The 19,706-nt window shown below is 37.3% G+C and overlaps 1 protein-coding gene across 1 annotated transcript in view; it reads right to left on the bottom strand.

Annotated features, from left to right (window-relative positions):
• Positions 1 to 2,584: 2,584 nt before the first annotated feature.
• CDH11 (cadherin 11) overlaps positions 2,585 to 19,706 on the bottom strand; it is a 168,787-nt gene continuing 151,665 nt past the window's right edge. Inside the window, exons 12-13 of the mRNA XM_070760412.1 lie at positions 5,854 to 6,105; positions 2,585 to 3,965 (exon numbers count right to left, since the gene is read on the bottom strand). Of these exons, the coding sequence (XP_070616513.1) occupies positions 3,469 to 3,965; positions 5,854 to 6,105 (749 nt within the window). The 3' untranslated portion in view covers positions 2,585 to 3,468. The remainder of the gene's footprint in view (positions 3,966 to 5,853; positions 6,106 to 19,706) is intronic.

Below are 19,706 nucleotides of genomic sequence, written 5' to 3'. Positions count from 1 at the left end.
TGATGGGACAGTGGGACAAGGTAAGACGATATATGACGAGCAGAATCCGAGACCAAGCTACAAGAAATAAATTGGAATCACTGTATAATATGTAAACAGATATATTGCTGTTGGGTTAAGTGGACTATACAAGAAACACCCCCAATTTGGTGGTGGGGAATGTGTGTGTGTCGGGGTGGTGGGCACAATTCACTATGCACTGTTTTATGTTGTGTGATATAAAAACTGTTAAATATCAATAAAAATAAAAATATTTTAAAAAAACAAAAAAAAACCCCCAGAATGATATTTAATATAGTTTCTGCTTTCTCTCGGACATACTGTACATAAAATGTTCCTACTGTAGATTTTATTTCTTTCCTTTGTAGTGGTATGTATATAGATCCCTGATTCCTTTATTTAGTAATGGGATCAGGTTTAGCCTTTTTGTGTTTCTCCCATGTTTTCTTTATTTGGTTGTAAAATGTCTGATTTCCTGGAACATTTGGAGATACCCTCCACGTAAGAGTTTGCAGACCTTCGTTTGGATGTAGTCAGCATGTATCTTAAGTGGTGAAAAAGAGCTCCCTATAAATAATGCAGCCTATGAACGTTGCTTCCATTTCTGCCTAGTTATGTGATATGATGTGACAAAAGAGCTAAGCACATGAAAAGGGGGCATGAATAGAGAAAGGAGCAGAAACATTGCGCTAATGAACGTCTTTTAGGTCTTTGGCCATGCAACGTTCTGGAAGAAAAGAAGAAGCATTTTTCTTTCTTTCTTTCTTTCTTTCTTTCTTTCTTTCTTTCTTTCTTTCTTTCTTTCTTTCTTTCTTTCTTTCCTGGCTGAAAAATAATGTCCTTTCTTGCTTGATGTCTGTTTCTTTTTACTTTAATGTCTCATTGGAAGCCAAATTCCCCAAAGATTTCGACCTCAGATGATGCAAAATATTTAGCCGTGGGTTGACGTTGACAAAAGTGAAGTCCTTCTTTAAATTAGAATGATGCTTATTTGGAATTCACTTCGAAAATATGAACAGAAAACCACTAGTTAAACATTCTTTTTTTTAAAAAAAAAAAGTCAAATTCACAGAGAATAGACTAATAATATTATTGGTAATTATAATTTTAAGCATTAATAATGGCATTCGGTGAGATCCCAGGTTGAAGTAACATTTCTCTAGACATTTTAATGAGTATTTTCCCCCTTAGAATTCCAAAGATTTCCATTTTTCTCATTCCATTCAAAAAATAAAAATAATGACAATTCACCAATTAAATTTGCAACATTTTCCATCCTCTCCTGATAAGAGCCATGCCTCGGCACATATAGTAGCTTTCAACCTACAACTGGTAATTTTGCAAGCATTCAGAGATACATTGCTCCCTTTCAAAAACTACTTCTGACAGCTCCAAGTATGTTTATTTAAGAATAAAAATAATCCTAATCCAATGAATAAGGTTTCTCTAATCAACAACAGTAAAATAGTTCATCTGCTTGTTCTCTTATTGGAGGTGAAATCAGGGATGAATTGCTCCCAATTCACTCATGTCTGTTCGTCGTCGGAGAGCCGGTCACAAAGGGAGCACGAGGGTCCGCCCTCCTGCCCGGATGCTGCCATTTGGATTCTTTTACCCTCTGCACATGTGCAAAGTGTTCTGGGCATGCGCAGAGGGTAAAATAACCCAAATGGTGGCGTTCTGGCAGGTGGGTGGAGACTCACACTCCCTTTGTAAATGGCTCTCCAATGCTCAATAGGCATAAGCAAACCAGGAGCATTTGCCCCCTGGATAAAGTCCTCGGTATTATCATTTCTTTTGCTATTAACTCAATTCCTAATTGAGATGTAGATGAAGAAAAATCTATTGTTTTATTGTTTGCAGGAAGAGCAGAAACTTTTTTTGATCCAACATCAATCTAGGGCAGTGTTTCCCAACCTTGGCAACTTGAAGATATTTGGACTTCAACTTCCCATTCGCTGGCTGGGGAATTCTGGGACTTGAAGTCCAAATATCTTCAAGTTGCCAAGGTTGGGAAACACTGGTCTGGGGTATTTTAGAATTTAACTGAATTTGTGTTTAACCTTCCTCGTGTCTGCCAAGTATGTTCCAATTCAAAATAGATATTACCGGTATTTCTTTAAATGCAAGAACTTACCTAACACATTAGATAAGTCCACACCAACTTAGTCCTGAAATAAATATGGTTTTTAAAGGATAGATGTGATAGTTCAAAGTATTGCTGTAGTATATTTTAATAAAACACTGTCAGGCTTTTTACTAAATCTGCATTTCTATTGTACTAGTTTTTCTCATCATTCCTATCATCCTTTTCCTCCCACTTAGGACTGTATGACTGTAACTTGTTGCTTGTATCCTAAGATTTTTATTAATATTGATTGTTTCTTCATTGCTTACTTGACCCCTATGACAATCATTATGTGTTGTACCACATGATTCTTGACAAATGTATCTTTTTCTATGTACGCTGAGAGCATATGCACCAAGATAAATTCCTTGTGTGTCCAATCACACTTGGCCAATAAAATTCTATTCTATTCTAAAAACAAATTTCCCCTTTTCCATGTTTAAGAAGCAGAGCAAGTAGTAAAAAAGAATCTTTTATTTCAAAGTCTGCTTCGTATATTGAAGCACATATTAAAGCAACAGTACAATGTTCATAAAATATAAGTGTGATGTAACATTTCTTACATGTCAGAATACTGATATTTGTATGTATACTAAAAATAAGAACTTTAAAATTGTACAAATAGATACATTTAAAAATGACATAGAAATAGGGCTTCTCCCACTGCAACAAGACAGAGTTTTATATCTGGCACGTATTAGATTAAGATGAAAGTATAAGCAAAAAGATTTACAAGAGTCAGCAGAAACAAGTTGGATGCTCAAGAGACATTATAATTGTACATTGTCCTGTACATATATCATATGTGTTTAAGCTGGCTGAATATTATATATTTCAAGTTTAAAAATGCACTACGTAGGGAGTGTCCATAGTTTAAGGCGAAATTACAGCTCAGAACTGTTATCTTTTTTTTCTAATTTGTGGAAGCTTCTTTGACATAAAAGATTTAATTGTTCAGAGTACATAAAAAGACTGCCCCTCGGTTCTAAGATGGCATTTAGAATTTCCTCTCATTTAAATATGTTTTAATCATTATTTTTATAAGAGATCATTTCCCCCTTCTAGCAAAGTTGAGACCCAACTCCCATCTTAGCCTTTTTTTAAATTTCTCCACGAAAAGGTACTTCACAGTATTTCCTGTCCGGTTATTTTTTTTATTATTATTTATTTTTCATCAAAGGACCCCTTCCCCACCAAACCTAAATGCTGAATATGAACTTTTCTTCACTTTTTTGTATTAAAAAATACCTGCTTACATTTCCTCTGAATATTTTTTTTCCATTATTTTTTTTTTTAGCACGTCAGACACAGTTCTTAAGGCCAAATTGAGAAGTTTATTGTTAAGAGTCATCTTCGAAAGTGTCTTTGGAGCCATATAAATCTGCTAGTTTCTTAAAACGAGGTCCCCAGTTTTGTAGATAGTCATAATCTAGATCAGAATCCGTGGTTGCCGATTCTAATGAGCTGAGCGAACCAGCTATTGATCCTCTCCCTTCGTAGCCGTAGATCTGGATGGAATCGTAAGGAGGAGCCGTAGGGTCATTATCCGCTTCTTGTATTCTTGTGTTGATAAAATCATCCACGTCAACGCTGTTGGGAGCTGGCCGAAGCCCTGGTCGTGGCATATACTGGTACTCCGGCTTGATGTCTTTGCGAGGAATAAATCCGTTGATACCGTCTGGGTTTTGCAAAGTAGCAATGTCAAAAGCTTCGGTGTCTTCTTCTCCGCCACCTTCATCATCGTAAGTGATGATGTTCTCCCGTACGTCTTCTTCTTCAAAAACAATGAGAGGCTCTTTCTTTTGTCGTTTTAGGGTGACAAAGAGCACAACGATCACTGAGGAAAGAGAAGATTTGGTTTTTTAAAAAATGCAACCATTCACGCAAAAGTCGTATAACTGAAAATAAAAGACCAGATTATCTCCGGGACCGCCTTCTGCCGCACGAATCCCAGCGACCAGTTAGGTCCCACAGAATTGGCCTTCTCCAAGTCCCGTCAACTAAACAATGTCGTTTGGCAGGACCCAGGGGAAGAGCCTTCTCTGTGGTGGCCGCGGCCCTCTGGAACCAGCTCCCCCCAGAGATTAGAACTGCCCACACCCTCCTCGCCTTTCGTAAGCTCCTTAAAACCCACCTCTGCCATCAGGCATGGCAGAACTGAGATATTCCTTCCCCCTAGGCCTTACAATTTATGCATGGTATGTTTGTGTGTGTGTATGTTTGGTTTTATAATAAAGGTTTTTTTAGTTGTTTTAGTATTGGATTGTTACATGTTGTTTTTATCATTGTTGTTAGCTACCCCGAGTCTACGGAGTGGGGCAGCATACAAATCCAGTAAAAAAATAAAATAATAATAATAATAATAATAATAATAATAATAATAATAATAATAAGTCCACCACATAAGTTTCTATTTAGATATTGAAAAAAATAAGGCAATCCCTTAAATTGTCGAATACGTGTGATATTGTGTGATTCCTCAGATACAATGGGCCTTTGTATGAAAGTGGCAGAAAAGAATGGGGGTCATGAAGACACATAGATTAGAAAGGAAAGCTTCCACAGAATTGTTAAAAGGTATCTGTAACATCTTCAACAATATCAAAAAAGAATCTCAACTCCTGTCTTGTTATCCGACATTTACTTGTTTAGTTGAGACAGGGAAACCCACTTTAGAGGTTTCAGGAAAAATAGAGGGTAATTCTCACAGGGTTTTTTTTTCCTTCCTAAATTAACTGGCAGAATATTAGATATCATGGATGTAATCTAGAATAAATGACAACCTGTATTTTAGAACTTTTTTTTTTCAAAAGGAAAGTATGGATTGAAAGCGAACATTGATGTCATTTGAAATGGTATAGGCAGTGATGGGCTGCCAAATTGTTTACTGCCACACTGGGCATGGCTTATTTTGTGGGTGTGGCTTGCTGGTCATGTGACTTGGTGGGAGTGACTTGTTGACCATGTGACCAGGTGGGAGCGGCTTGAAAATCATGTGACTGGGGGGGATGACTTAAAGGTCATGTTACTGGGTCGAAGACCAAGATAAGTTTTCAAATAGGTGCTTGGACTCTTTTTCAGTTGATTAAGTCATATTATTTGAATATACACAAAACAGAAAAATGATAGACAGAATTATTTGTTGAGGAGCACAGTAACATTTTAAGGTTTTATACTCAACCTACAAGGTTCAGTATGATAACAGATTAGGCAAGTAGCTCAATTTTTGTTAATTGCTATAAAAGTTCAGTTCTAGAGAATGATTAAAATGATTAAAGCGTTTATGGGTAAAAACATACTGTTTAATTATTTCCTATTTTAAAAGTAATTAAGGATCATACTAAGGTACTAGAGAAGGAATGACAATATTAAGTAGTGCACAAACTTACTACCCTTTCTGTGGGAGCAGCAGCCCATTACTCAGTATAGGACAAAGGCCATCAAACCTTGGCAACTTTAAGACTTGTGGACTTCAATTCCCAGTGTTCCATGTCCAGCATGGGTGACTGAGTATTCTGGGAGTTGAAGTCCACAAGTCTTAAAGATGCCAAGTTTGGAGACTCCTGGTGTAGTAGGACAATGATCCTGCTCCCTGTTGCATGTAGTTTGGGAGACTCTTAGATCCTCCCAATGGGGGTAAAATGTAATGTTAGAACATTACTGCTGTTCTTCGATCATAGTTAAAGGTGTTTGGGAGAGAGAGGAAGAACTTAAAATGCCCTTACCTAACAATATCACAATGCAAGCCAGGATTGCTATTAAAGCTCCAGTGCTTAATCCAGCATTGAGGATGTAGGCTTCTTGGTTGCAGGAGATCACGCCACCACTCCCATCACAACTGCAAACTCGGATAGGAAGCATGTTGGTGCTGCTTTGAGGAGGATTCCCGCCGTCACTTATCACAATAGGCAGAACATAGGAATCTTGAGCTTGTCGGCTGAAGCTTGTGCGTTTTGCATAAACGCTGGCAGAGTTATCTGTTTTAAATAAAAGGAATAGCATCATTTGCCTTTCAATATTAAAGCCTTTCCAAATAAAAAATAAAATAAAAAATTAAAAAAAGGAATTCCCTGCCTTCCTACACTTACTCAACTGGTTTGCCTCTTCCTCCTTTAAGAATAACATATTCTTAAATATGCTACTTAAGAATTGAAGGTACTACGGGAAAGATACATACATTGTCTGAAGATACAATTAATCCACATATTGTCCTGATTTGCAAAAATAAATAATTAATTTATTATTTATCTTTATATGCCACCCATTCCAACAGGACTCAGGGCGGATAACAACAATCACAACTACTAAAAGCAGTAAGAAAAATAAGACCACAGTACTATAAAATACATTTTAAAAATCCCTAAAAAGCCATATACACACACAGTCATTCCTAATTCCAGGCCTGCCAGAAGTGCCAGGTCTTAAGAGCTTTCTGAAAGACTGGTAGGGTGGAGATAGTACAGATCTCTGGAAGCAGCTGATTCCAAAGGGTCAGAGCCACCACAGAGAAGGCTCTTCCCTGAGGCCCCAACAGCTGACATTGTTTGGCAGATGGGACCCATAGAAGGCCGACCCTGTTGGCTCTTACTGGTCATAGTGAAATATGAGGGAGGAGGTGATCCCATAAATAGTCTGACCCTCAGCCATTTTTTAAAGGTGATAACCAACACCTTGAATTGTGTCCAGAGACCAACTGGTAACCAATGCATCTTGCGTAAAGTTGGAGTGATTGCACGTTCTGCTTCATTTTGTACCATCTGAAGTTTCCGAACGCTCTTCAAGGGTGGCCCCATGTAGAGCGCATTGCAGTAGTCAAGGCAAGAGGTGATGAGGGTGTCACCTGACCATGAAGGAACCGTTCAAGGTGGGTTCCAGTTTTCTTCACTTCCAGTTTGCTCAGTAACATGCCGCACATGCATAGAAGCAAAGAACAAGATGGCGGTGCCTATGGCGCTGCCAAGAGAGTCAGTTCGGGGGCATGACAGGCCCAGGTCGCTGCTGGTTCCAGTGACCCAGGCCGCCAAGTTACTACTGATTTTATAGAATCAATCTGAACCGGGAGAAATCCACCTGTGTAACCACCTCAACGAAAGGAGTTTATTTGTAATGAGGTGATCCAGTCAAAAGGAACATCCACAATTACGGACTCAACCTTTCTTTACATTCTTGTTACATTTGAGTTTCTAAGTTGAGAACTCCTCATAAAGCAGTCGGCCTTCTTCAGAACCCATCAGCTAGACAAAATTGTCTGGCGGGGCCTAGGGGAAGAGCCTTCTCTGTGGTGGCACCGGCTTTATGGAACAAAATCCCCACCCAGAGATCTGCTTTCCATAAAGTTTTAAAGACTCACCTCTGCCGGCAGGCTTGGGACCATTGAAATTTTAATACCTTGCCCTGCCTAATGAATGAATGTATGATGGATGGTGAAATAATCTGTTTGTTTAAATTTTAATTATGGAGATTTTTAGATTGTAATTTTACTTAGGTTTCTAACATGTTATATTACTTTTGTTGTAGAAATCAAACAAACTCTGTTCTAAGTATGTGGATTCCTTCCTTCCATCCTTAAACCCACAGTGATCAGAATACCGTGAAAGGTATACAGTATTCTTTTTTTTTTTTTTGCAAACCCAACTCTTATTTTGTCCACCTATTCCTTTTTACACATGGTCAGCATGTATACTGCTCAAAAAATTAAAGGAAACACTTAAACAATATAACTCCAAGTAAATCAAACTTCTGTGAAATCAAACTGTTGACTTAGGAAGCAACACTGGTTGACAATCAATTTCACATACTGTTGTGCACATTCAACTTTGTACAGAACAAAGTATTCAATGAGAATATTTCATTCAGATCTAGGATGTGTTATTTGAGCGTTCCCTTTTTTTTTGAGCAGTATATTATTGTTGCTACACAAACACACAATGGAAAGTCCATTCTATATCAACCAAAAGGAAATGTAAAAATATGGCAATGTTTCACAAGATTAGCACACATTGTAATCTCTTGATACTTTGAAAACCCTGAATTCACATAAATGATAATTTAGTGAGATTTCTGGCTGTTGAAAATGATGACGGTCCCAAGAAACTTTCTTCATTGAAATGAGCAGAAAGCATTCCTGGACAATTTCAGCCATTTTTTAAAATCATAAGTAGTGTTTCTTTGCAGCAGGGGGTCTCCAATCTTGGCAACTAAGACTTGTGGACTTCAGCTCCCTCAGCCAGCCAAAGTTGCCAAGTTCTACATAGAACATAGACTTGCTTCACTCTTAATCAACTTTTAAAAGTTATTGGAGATGGAGTTATTCTGGAGGGTCTTTGCAACATAAGACCTCTGTGTGCTTTATGTTTAGTTTTCTTTGTGTTGCTGCTTATTATTTTGGGTTTTATTGAATTTGGAAGCCTGGAGTCCATTAAATTTTTAGCAAGATTTTTCCCCCCTAAAGAACCAGACAATTCATCTCCTAAGATGTCAAGTTCAGGATGTTATTTTATTTCGTTTGCTTTGTTTATTCAGTTGGATATATATTCCGATAGTGCCTCTAATTTGGAAGCAGACTAGCATGGAAATTGCAAAAAAGGGAAAAAAATCTGGAAGATGGTTGTTAACAAATGACTTCCATACTATGGCCAAGAAAACATCATCGGTAGGGCCATGTTGGTGCCAAAAGCGAAGCTTACTTCAAATAAGGCTTCACTTTATGAGAAGTACTAGAAAATGATAAAGGCTCGTATGCTCCTTCTCAATGGAACTAAAAACCCAGATAAATTTAGTTTGCCAACATTTTCTTCCACTATATTTCCTGGGTATTGTTGTTGGCAGATATTTTGCTGTTTAAGCACATGGGGAAAAAAAAGGGCAGATATTCAGACATAATGTCACCAGGCAGAGCTCCAAAAACGCCAGGCCAAAACCTAAATTTAGCTCAGTGCAGAAATTTCTAACGCTATCATTTCCTATGACTTTACTCACTGTTTTAAAATTGGGTGAGCAAGCCAAACTCTACTGTATTATTTTTTTTTTCTATCCTGGATCTGCGATTATAATTAGATGTGATAATTTTACAGTACGGGGCTAGTGTTAAATATGTTCATATTCTCCGTCTGAAAGGATTCGGCTAAAGCTATGTATCTATTTGTGTGTGTTAAAACTGGCCACTTTAGAAGCAAGCTGTCATTAACGTAACACAAGGCTATAATCCTAAATGCATTTATCTGGAAGTCCCACGGCGCTCCATAGGAGCTACTTCTAGGTAAATATAATTGACACTGTGGGGTCTGACTCGCAAAGTATTTTAAGCTCTAAAAGCACAGGAGGGACTAATCACTCCCTGATCCCACTGAAACTTTGTATCAATGGAGTTTCCTGGATCCAAAGTATCTATCTTACACAACAAGCAATTTTCTTACAGCAAGTAGGTAACTCTGAGGACCAAATTCCCCCGAGGAACAATCTTCAAAAGGACACTGGAAAGTGATTGACTAACATCAAAAATTGGATAAGAACTTAAGAGCCATGCTGGATTGGGCTAAAGCCCATTAAATCCAGCATTCTGTGTCACACAGTGGACAGTGGACCACATGGGGACCTTGAGCAGAAAGAAAAGACAAAACCCTCCTTTCCCTTGACCCCCAACAAATGGGACCCAAGGGAACCCTGCCTGCCTCAACCAAAACTTGGACATCAGTTTCAATAACCACCCAATACACTTGTCACGACCTCTTCTGGAAGTGAATTCCATAAACCAAGGACCCTCTGGCTGAAGAAATATTTCCCTTTATTTGTCCTCACTTTCTTACCTATGAGCTTTAGGGAGTGCCCCCTCGTCCTAGTAGGGTGTGATAGACAAAATATTTTTTCTCTATCCACCTTTTCCATCCCAGGCATGATTTTATACATTTCTCTCAAGTCACCTCTTAATCGCTGTCTTTCAAGGCTGAAGAGACCAAGGATACCCATGTTATCTCATTCCTACATTAAATTTCAGGTCTTTCACTTCCATGCAGCAGGCAGGAAAGTGCTAAAAATTTGAACTGGCTACTCATGTAGAATTTTTGCATTCAAACCAAGGACTATGGGCAGTTCAGTTAAGGAGCCTAGGTGAGACTGCAATGAAACCTTAACACTTGCTGAGATGATTTTCCTCCTGGAGGTCTAACTGTCTGCAGAATAAAAACCATCACACTTATACACTGGCTTTTATATCAACTATGTTGAGACTCTAGAACAAGTGCGGAGAAGAGCGACAAGGATGATTAGGGGACTGGAAGCTAAAACATATGAAGAATGGATGCAAGAACTGTCTAGTTTAATGAAAAGAAGGACCAGGAGAGACATGGTAGCAGTGGGTGGAAACTAAACAAGGAACGAAGTAACTAAGTAACTTAGAACTGACAGTTAGAACAATTAATCAGTGGAACTGCCTGCCTCCAGAAGTTGTGAATGCTCCAACACTGGAAGTTTTTAAAAAGATGTTAGATAACCATCTGTCTGAAGTTATGTAGGGTTTCCTTCCTAAGCAGGGGGTTGGACTAGAAGTCCTCCAAGGTCCCTTCCAAATCTGTTGTTGTTGTTATATTATTATTTATTTATTTATTATTATTAATATTATTATTATTATTATTTATTAGATTTGTATGCCGCCCCTCTCCGAAGACTATATAACAACAATATAAAAAGACAATGTAAACAAATCTAATATTAAAAACAATCTAAAAAACCCCAATTTAAAGAACCACTCATACATACAAACATACCATGTATAAATTCTATAAGCCTAGGGGGGAGGGAAATTCCAATTCCCCCATGCCTGATGACAGAGGTGGGTTTTAAGGAGCTTGCGAAAGGCAAGGAGGGTGGTGACAACTCTGATATCTGGGGGGATCTGGTTCCAGAGGGTCGGGGCCGCCACAGAGAAGGCTCTTCTCCTGGGTCCCGCCAAATGACATTGCTTAGTCGACGGGACCCAGAGAAGGCCAACTCTGTGGGACCTAACCGGTCACTGGGATTCATGCGGCAGAAGGCGGTCCCAGAGATAATCTGGTCCGATGCCATTATTACTATTACTATTACTGTCACTGTCACTGTCACTGTTACTGTTACTGTTACTATTACTATTACTATTACTATTACTATTACTATTACTATTACTATTACTATTACTATTACTATTACTATTATTATTAACTAGGCTTCTGCATTATGAAAGATTTGGCTTATACACAGTGAAGGGCTTCCCAAATTTTTAGTACCACACTGGATGTGGCATGCATTTTCTTTCAACATCTTTCAGTGCAAATTGGGTGTCGTGGGGTGGAGCTCCATGTTCGCTATCCCACTGTGTCCCCGTCCCCCCGCTTGGACAGTAGCCCACCCCTGCTTATACAGAATAGAATACATAATAAGTGAATTGAAAGGAAGTGTGGAGATCATCTACAGATCTTTGAGTACTCTGCTAAAACAGAAGACCCTGTACCATTCAGGAGAAGTATTCCAGTATGCTGCTCAAACAAAAGACCTATATCGTAAAATCTTGGATAGATATTCTTCAGCGTCATTTTTTCCCCTTCTTACGTTAGGTTAAAAATGAAAAGAATAGAGCATGGAGAATATCCCAAGAGATCTTGGATCGGGAGTCACTGCTCAGTCACTCATGCCATCATCACTTCGAGGCTTGACTACTGTAACGCTCTCTACATGGGGCTACCTTTGAAAAGTGTTTGGAAACTTCAGATCATGCAGAATGCAGCTGCAAGAGCAATCATGGGCTTTCCCAAAAATGCCCATGTTACACCAACACTCCGCAGTCTGCATTGATTGCCGATCAATTTCCGGTCACAATTCAAAGTGTTGGTTATCACCTATAAAGCCCTTCATGGCTCCGGACCAGATTATCTCAGGGACCGCCTTCTGCCGCACGAATCCCAGCGACCAGTTAGGTCCCACAGAGTGGGCCTTCTCCGGGTCCGGTCAACTATACAATGTCGTTTGGCGGGACCCAGGGGAAGAGCCTTCTCTGTGGTGGCCCCGGCCCTTTGGAACCAACTCCCCCCCAGAGATTAGAATTGCCCCCACCTTCCTTGCCTTTCGTAAGCTTCTTAAAACCCACCTCTGCCGTCAGGCATGGGGGAACTGAGATATTCTTCCCCCCTAGGCCTTACAATTTACGCATGGTATGTTTGTATGTATGTTTGGTTTTATAATAAGGTTTTTTTTAGTTGTTTAGTATTGGATTGTTACATGCTGTTTTTTGTCACTGTTGTTAGCCGCCCCGGGTCTGCGGAGAGGGGCGGCATATAAATGAATGAATGAATGAATGAATGAATAAAGTGTTTGCATTATACTAGCATGAGAGCTGTCTTTAAATGGAAGCAATGTATAACTGTCACCACGCACAGTGTTTTGGTAAATAAAACTGGAAACTTGATGTATGATTGGAAGTGACAGATATTCTGGTATTAGCTAAAGAATGAAAATGACTGATGCATAATCAGCTTGTTATCTGAACCACTGAGCTATCAGGTCAGGAAAAATCACATTTACACTGATGTCTGCGTAGCATCTTTTTATAGAGCATGTTGGCGGAGGTTGGTTTTGCGTTCCTGACCTTTTATTGGATATATCCATGTCCAGACAGAAAGGAAAATATGCTGAACTAATCAACAAAAGAAAAGCTTGAATCTATTGTTCCACTGTATCTATTCTACTGATACAGTGGTACCTTGACACTCATTTTTTAAATTGGTTTCAGGAGGTGTGATGAGTACAAAAAATGAGTACTACAACTATTTTTTTCCCATAACAAATAATCTAGTGAGTCACAAGGCAGCCAACAAGCACAAGTTCTAGTTTGTGCGTTGACTATCACATGAACGCTGAGTAGTGGAACACATTTTTCCATATCAAAATGCATTGAGTACCAAATTAGATGAGTTTCAAAGGAGTTTGGTTCTGGGGGATTTGGTTCTGCCTCTTAGTTTTTCTATTGCTATTTTCTAAAACAAAAAAAAAACAAAACAAAAAATGCATTATTTTAACAGGATAAGGTGAGCAATAATGCCAATATGCATTTTCAGATTTCCCCCCCCCCCTTCCTCTCTCCCTCTGTTTAACTTCAGGTTTTCTGATACCAGACACTGAATTCTAATGTATGTTTCCAAATTTACTCAACAATTTACAGTAATTTTATAATTCTCAAAATTCTGCAGCAATTTGATCGATTTGATTCAGAATGTGTTGGTGCTGAAGGGAGAAAACAAAGAAAATATTCATTTCATGTAGCTGAAAATACAAAAAAGAAAATATTTCTTTGTATATTGTTACTATTTCTATTTATTACTATCTATTTATTGTGCTTTAGATTTGCAAACTTTTATTTCCTTGCCTCTAGTTTTTCTCAGAACAACCTGGAAAACTATTTTTAGTTGTTTTATTGTTATCGAAAAGTGTGTGTGTTTTGGATGGAAGAAGACAGAGTGAACCAAGGAAAGGTCATCATAAATACCTATATTTACTAGGTGTTAAACTAGAGGAGAAATGCAATTCTTCAGAGCAGATCTAATATCATTGGTGGTAGTCATGCAGAAAGCAGAAAAGTAGAAAAGAATTTGAAGGTCAGTAAAACAAGACTTTCAATAGCCTAGAACATATACCTCATTTTTTTTTAAGTTCGCAAAAGAAGTTGGCTTGATTAAATTTAAGGTCTGATTCACACAATGAATTAATCCTGTTACAGAATGGTCATTACTGATTTCTTCTGAGGATTTAACAGTTCTATTTGAATGGGTAGGCAGCAGTGTTGAGAATAGAGAATTTAGAAATATCTTTCAAATAAGAAAATTTCAGACAATTTTATGGTAATAGTATTTTGGCAATTATTTATTTAATTGATGATCAAGAAATGTGAAGGATTGTCAGATGTATCACTATAATAATAATCTCAAGTCTTTCTGACTTTCACACTTCCCACAACTCCCTGGAATTTTCAATAGTAGTAATAAGGAGGTGTCTAACCATTGAGAAATGGTTGGAATTCCTTCCGCAGAGAAATTTTTAAAAAGGTATTTCCTAAAGAAAAAAAAAGTCCATAAATATGGTAAATAATTTTCAAAGACCATTTGAACTCAGCTCTACTTATATGTGATTTCCTATAACCAATTATCGGATACAACCTACAGATAGAATGCAGAGGTTCCAGATTCACAAAAGTCAAGGTGTTGCATTGATCTTCACTCTCATCAATTAAAAATAAATCAGGCAGCCTGATAGTACAATGAATCTATCTTTAATTATCTTCCATTGATTGGAATTGCCTTCCAAACAATGAAAAAGTAAAAATGTTTAATGGTTTGTTATAGAAATGATAGATACCATTGGACCAAAAGGATGGATAAGCAATGAAACAAATATGAAATATGTTAGGGTTTCCTTTAGTGAAAATCTTCAAGCATCTCTAGCACTTGGCCTTGGTAAGGCCACACTTGGAATACTGCATTAAGTTTTGGTCACTACAATGTAAAAAGGGTACTGAGATTAGAAAAAGTGCAGAGAAGAGCAACAAAGATGATAAGGAGACTGGAGGCTAAAACATATGAAGAATGGTTGCAAGAACTGGGTATGTCTAGTTTAATGAAAAGAAGGTCGAGGAGAGACATGATAGCAGTGTTCCAATATCTCAAGGATTGCCACAAAGAAGAGAGAGTCAAACTATTCTCCAAAACAACAGAAGATAGAACAAGAAGCAATGGGTGGAAACTAAACAAGGAGCAAAGTAACTAAGTAACTTAGAACTGACAGTTAGAACAATTAATCAATGGAACTGCCTGCCTCCAGAAGTTGTGAATGCTCCAACACTGGAAGTTTTTAAGAAGATGTTAGATAACAATCTGTCTGAAATAGTGTAGGGTTTCCTGTCTAAGCAGTGGGTTGGACTAGAAGACCTCCAAGGTCCCTTCCAATTCCGTTGTTGTTGTTGTTGTTGTTATTATTATTATTTTAAATTAATTATTATTATTATTAATAATCATCATCATCATCATCATCATAATTGTATATTACTTCTAGTAATATTGGAAATTTATCATTTTAACCTATTTGAAAATCCCATGTTTACACATTTAATTTCATTCCTTATCTTTTTGTTTTCAGTTACATCTACAGTACATCTACATCTGTATCATCATCTGTATCTATATATTTACCTCCCAATGTTCAACTGAAATTATATACTAAAGAAAATAAAGCCCAAATGGAGATAGGATAATCATGCTTTAGGTAAATATCTTTAGAGATACTTTAGCTCTGGAATTCCTTCTTTGAGGCAAAATATTGGAATAGATTGCTTTCAAACGTCTTCTAGCCTAAAAAGCCCTCCAGCTCTATGGTATCTATGAATTGTGCTACTAAATAATTTAGGTTGCATGGCAACAGATCAACATAAGGAGCTGACCTACATTTTTATGCCTATGAATTCCTGGAACTTTTTTTTCCCAAAGAAAAGTCTGGTAGGCAAATCACCCACGTCGCACAAAATCAGAAGGCATCTGGAAGAATTTCCAACTGACATTATTTTAAAGTAAAAACTTTCAGGAGCTGTAGCTCACTTCATCAGGTGTTTTCAATGAGTTTTACAGGCCAAATTAAGCAATGCTGATTTGAATATTTTTATGTCGTTTCCAATAAGCACTCAGTCAGAAACTCAATGTCTATCAAAATTGTCAGTCATCCATGGTTGCCTCAAAGGTGCTTGTTTCAAAAGGCAACTGGACTATTTTTTTTTCTTGAGGAAGAAGATATTTCACTTCCTATCCTCACTTCATTGATTCTGACTGGAAGGGGAGGATGGAAGGATTAGTTGATTAATTGACTAATTGCCAGTCAGAACTGATGAAGCTTCTTAGATGAGAAGTTAAATATCTTCTTCCTCAAGGAAAAATTTCTATCTATCTATCTATCTATCTATCTATCTATCTATCTATCTATCTATCTATCTATCTATCTATCTATCTATCTATCTATCTTTCTTTCTATCTATCTATCTATCTATCTATCTTTCTATCTATCTATCTATCTATCTATCTATCTATCTATCTATCTATCTATCTATCTATCTATCCATCCATCCATCCATCCATCCATCCATCCATCCATCCATCCACCCACCCACCCACCCACCCACCCACCCACCCACCCACCTACCTACCTATTTTATCTAACTGCTCATGTCATGAGACATTCTTAGTTCCATATTTTTAGATTATTGTATAGGAAAAGAATAGGCAGGGAATGGAATTAAGCAAGTCATCAGCCCTAGAGTCATTATGTTTCCACAAATAGTCTACGTCTAACCATTCTGGAATTCCATTGACGCCTATCTACCACTAATCATTGAACATTAATTGACTAAATTCTTGTGTAGCAGCATGAGCGATACATCTGTCTGTCTGTCTGTCTGTCTGTCTGTCTGTCTGTCTGTCTGTCTATCTATCTATCTCTATCTGTCATCTGTCTATCTGCCTTTTGAACAAGAATAAAAACATCTTTGAGACAATCAGAAATTACTCCTTTATCAAAGCTATCCCTTTCTTATATGTAGTATTGCAGTTTCTTAATTGATAAATGGGTGAGATTGACTGTTTAATCTGAAACTATTGTTAACTGAAGGTGAAATGCTTTGAATTCAAACATTTGATCTCTGAAAAGTTCCGGAAACCTATACAAGGTTGGGAGGTTATTTATCCAATTCAGTGTAAAACATCCTCCCATAACACTCACTAAGAAGAATGTTGAGATTGCTTCTGACAAATTAGGAACATCTATTTGATTCAGTTGGTTAATACGATGACTTGAATCAATTTGGAAATGCTGCTAACCAATAGAGGTTTTGATCCAAAGTATTGAATAGGGTGGATTAAATTGCCTGTGTACTTTTTAAAAATATCCGATACAATGCAGGGATTCTGTCCGAATTGTGCATCTGATTAGGAAATTCCCTTTGGTTTGAAGAGTTTATTGAACTGACTATGAACCTCATATTTGAATGGGACTTTAGCATAACCTTAATTATTGTTACATAGCAATTGAGAGTTGCACAATCCATTCATTGAAATTCTAGTAGATGCCTGAAGCCAAATTTATGCTAGAAGGAAGCTAAATGGAAATGAAGAGGTGCATTGATTAGATAGCTCTCTGATATCCTACTTATACTATGATTTTCCATAATAGACAAATTATAATTTTACATTAAAATTGTTTTATACTCTTGGTTTCTCTGATTGGGATGGGATTGTATTAGATTTAGATTGCTTAATTTGCATAGTAGATACTTGATTGGAAAGATGGCCTAACACTTCCCAACAATATTTGAAATAAAATGAAAGTTTACTATAAAGATTTTTTTTTGCAAACATTATAGAAACATAGAAACATAGAAGACTGACGGCAGAAAAAGACCTCATGGTCCATCTAGTCTGCCCTTATACTATTTCCTGTATTTTATCTTACAATGGATATATGTTTATCCCAGGCATGTTTAAATTCAGTTACTGTGGATTTACCAACCACGTCTGCTGGAAGTTTGTTCCAAGGATCTACTACTCTTTCAGTAAAATAATATTTTCTCATGTTGCTTTTGATCTTTTCCCCAACTAACTTCAGATTGTGTCCCCTTGTTCTTGTGTTCACTTTCCTATTAAAAACACTTCCCTCCTGGACCTTATTTAACCCTTTAACATATTTAAATGTTTCGATCATGTCCCCCCTTTTCCTTCTGTCCTCCAGACTATACAGATTGAGTTCATTAAGTCTTTCCTGATACGTTTTATGCTTGTAGCCTGTCTTTGGACCCGTTCAATTTTGTCAATATCTTTTTGTAGGTGAGGTCTTCAGAACTGAACACAGTACTCCAAATGTGGTCTCACCAGCGCTCTATATAAGGGGATTTATTATATCAAATAAAAAGACTGAGGTTTCATGTTTCATATGCAATGAATATGTTAAAATGATTTTTGTTTTTTAAAAAAACCCTTATTTTGAGCCAAATAGAAACATAAAATATAATTCACCATGTGTTTCTAGTTTTTGCCTTCAAACCACAATTTTTTCTAAAGCTGCAGAATAAATACGGCTGGATCAATGTAGCAATTGTTCACTGCTACACCTTCAGACTAAGTGCCTATCTAGAATCTAGTGTCAATAGGGTGTATGTGCCATCAATCAAATAGGAACAAGAAAGAGAATCAAGAACATACCTGACATCCCCAAATGGCGACCAGTAATAACTTTAAATATAATAATTTTGGCTCAAATGGAACCATTGTTTCTCTAATGGATTGCGGATGCTCTGGAATACATTTGATAATGCAAAGGGCCTCTAGGAATGCTGTGGGTTTCAGCATGAGGTCTATCACTATCCATGATCTTTAAGGGGGGGAGGCTTTGAAAAAATAGTATTTGGACACTAGCTGGTTCAAAATGCATTTGGAAAATAGCCAGGTAGTGCGTCATTAAACTCTAATTTTTTTAAAGTATTACTTTTCTCTTTGAGCCCTTACATTTTTGGGGACCAGTAATTCCTCAGCTGCAAGGCGAATTTGGGAGAAAAACACACTGAATCAAAGGGAACTTATTTTGACTTAGCATGCAGAGAGTTGTAGCACTTGTAGAATACTGTGATGAAATATTCTTCCATTCCAAATGAGTTTCTATTTATGAAGGAGAACAATGATTTAAGATGAATTGGAAAGGGAGGGATAGTTCTATTTCTAGTTTGTGATGGATTATCTTAGCACCCTAGCAAGACTGTAGCCAATAGTTCTTCTTTTTTTTCTTTTTTATAAAACTCCTAAAGTACATTTGCAGTAAAGTGAATCTATCTATAATCAGTTTGTCTGTTCTGTCTGTCTGTCTGTCTGTCTGTCTGTCTGTCTATCTATCTATCTATCTATCTATCTATCTATCTATATCTATCTATCTATCTATCTATCATCGATCTATCGATCGATCGATCGATCCATCCATCCATCCATCATCTCTCTCTCCGTCTCTGTCTCTCTCTCTCTCTCTCATATCTTTCTCTCTATCTATCTATCTATCTATCTATCTATCTATCTATCTATCTATCTATCTATCTATCATTTATCCCATCGATCATCCATCCACCCACCTCCCTGTCTACAAACCTTCCTACAAACCTTCAATTTACTCTAAGCCTTGGCAACAGTGCAATTGTTTAAAACAGCTTAGATAGCTTTGGGGGGGAAATGCATATCATGTCACTAATGGTTATAATAATTGTTCTGGTGTTTTGTCACTATCAATCTTCTGGGTAACAACATGAAATCTACACAAAATAGGGAGCAGATTTGCAAATTGGTGAGAACATTTTAACATGCACCATTCTTCTACTATTTGAAATATCCAACAACTTGCCATCTCCAACCTTCCTCAGCTACAAAATTCAGAGAGCAGAATTACATAACTGCATTACTGCAGACTACACAAATGAGTAGTTGTTTGATATATTGTAGGGATATAGAGTAAGAGAATTCTGAGTTTTGCCTTCTCATTTAGAGCA

This window comes from Erythrolamprus reginae, chromosome 9 (assembly GCF_031021105.1).
Source record: "Erythrolamprus reginae isolate rEryReg1 chromosome 9, rEryReg1.hap1, whole genome shotgun sequence".
Classification (NCBI taxonomy): Eukaryota; Metazoa; Chordata; class Lepidosauria; order Squamata; family Dipsadidae; genus Erythrolamprus; species Erythrolamprus reginae.
Note: the sequence above shows the minus strand (reverse complement) of the source record. Positions and strands in the feature narration are given on the sequence as shown.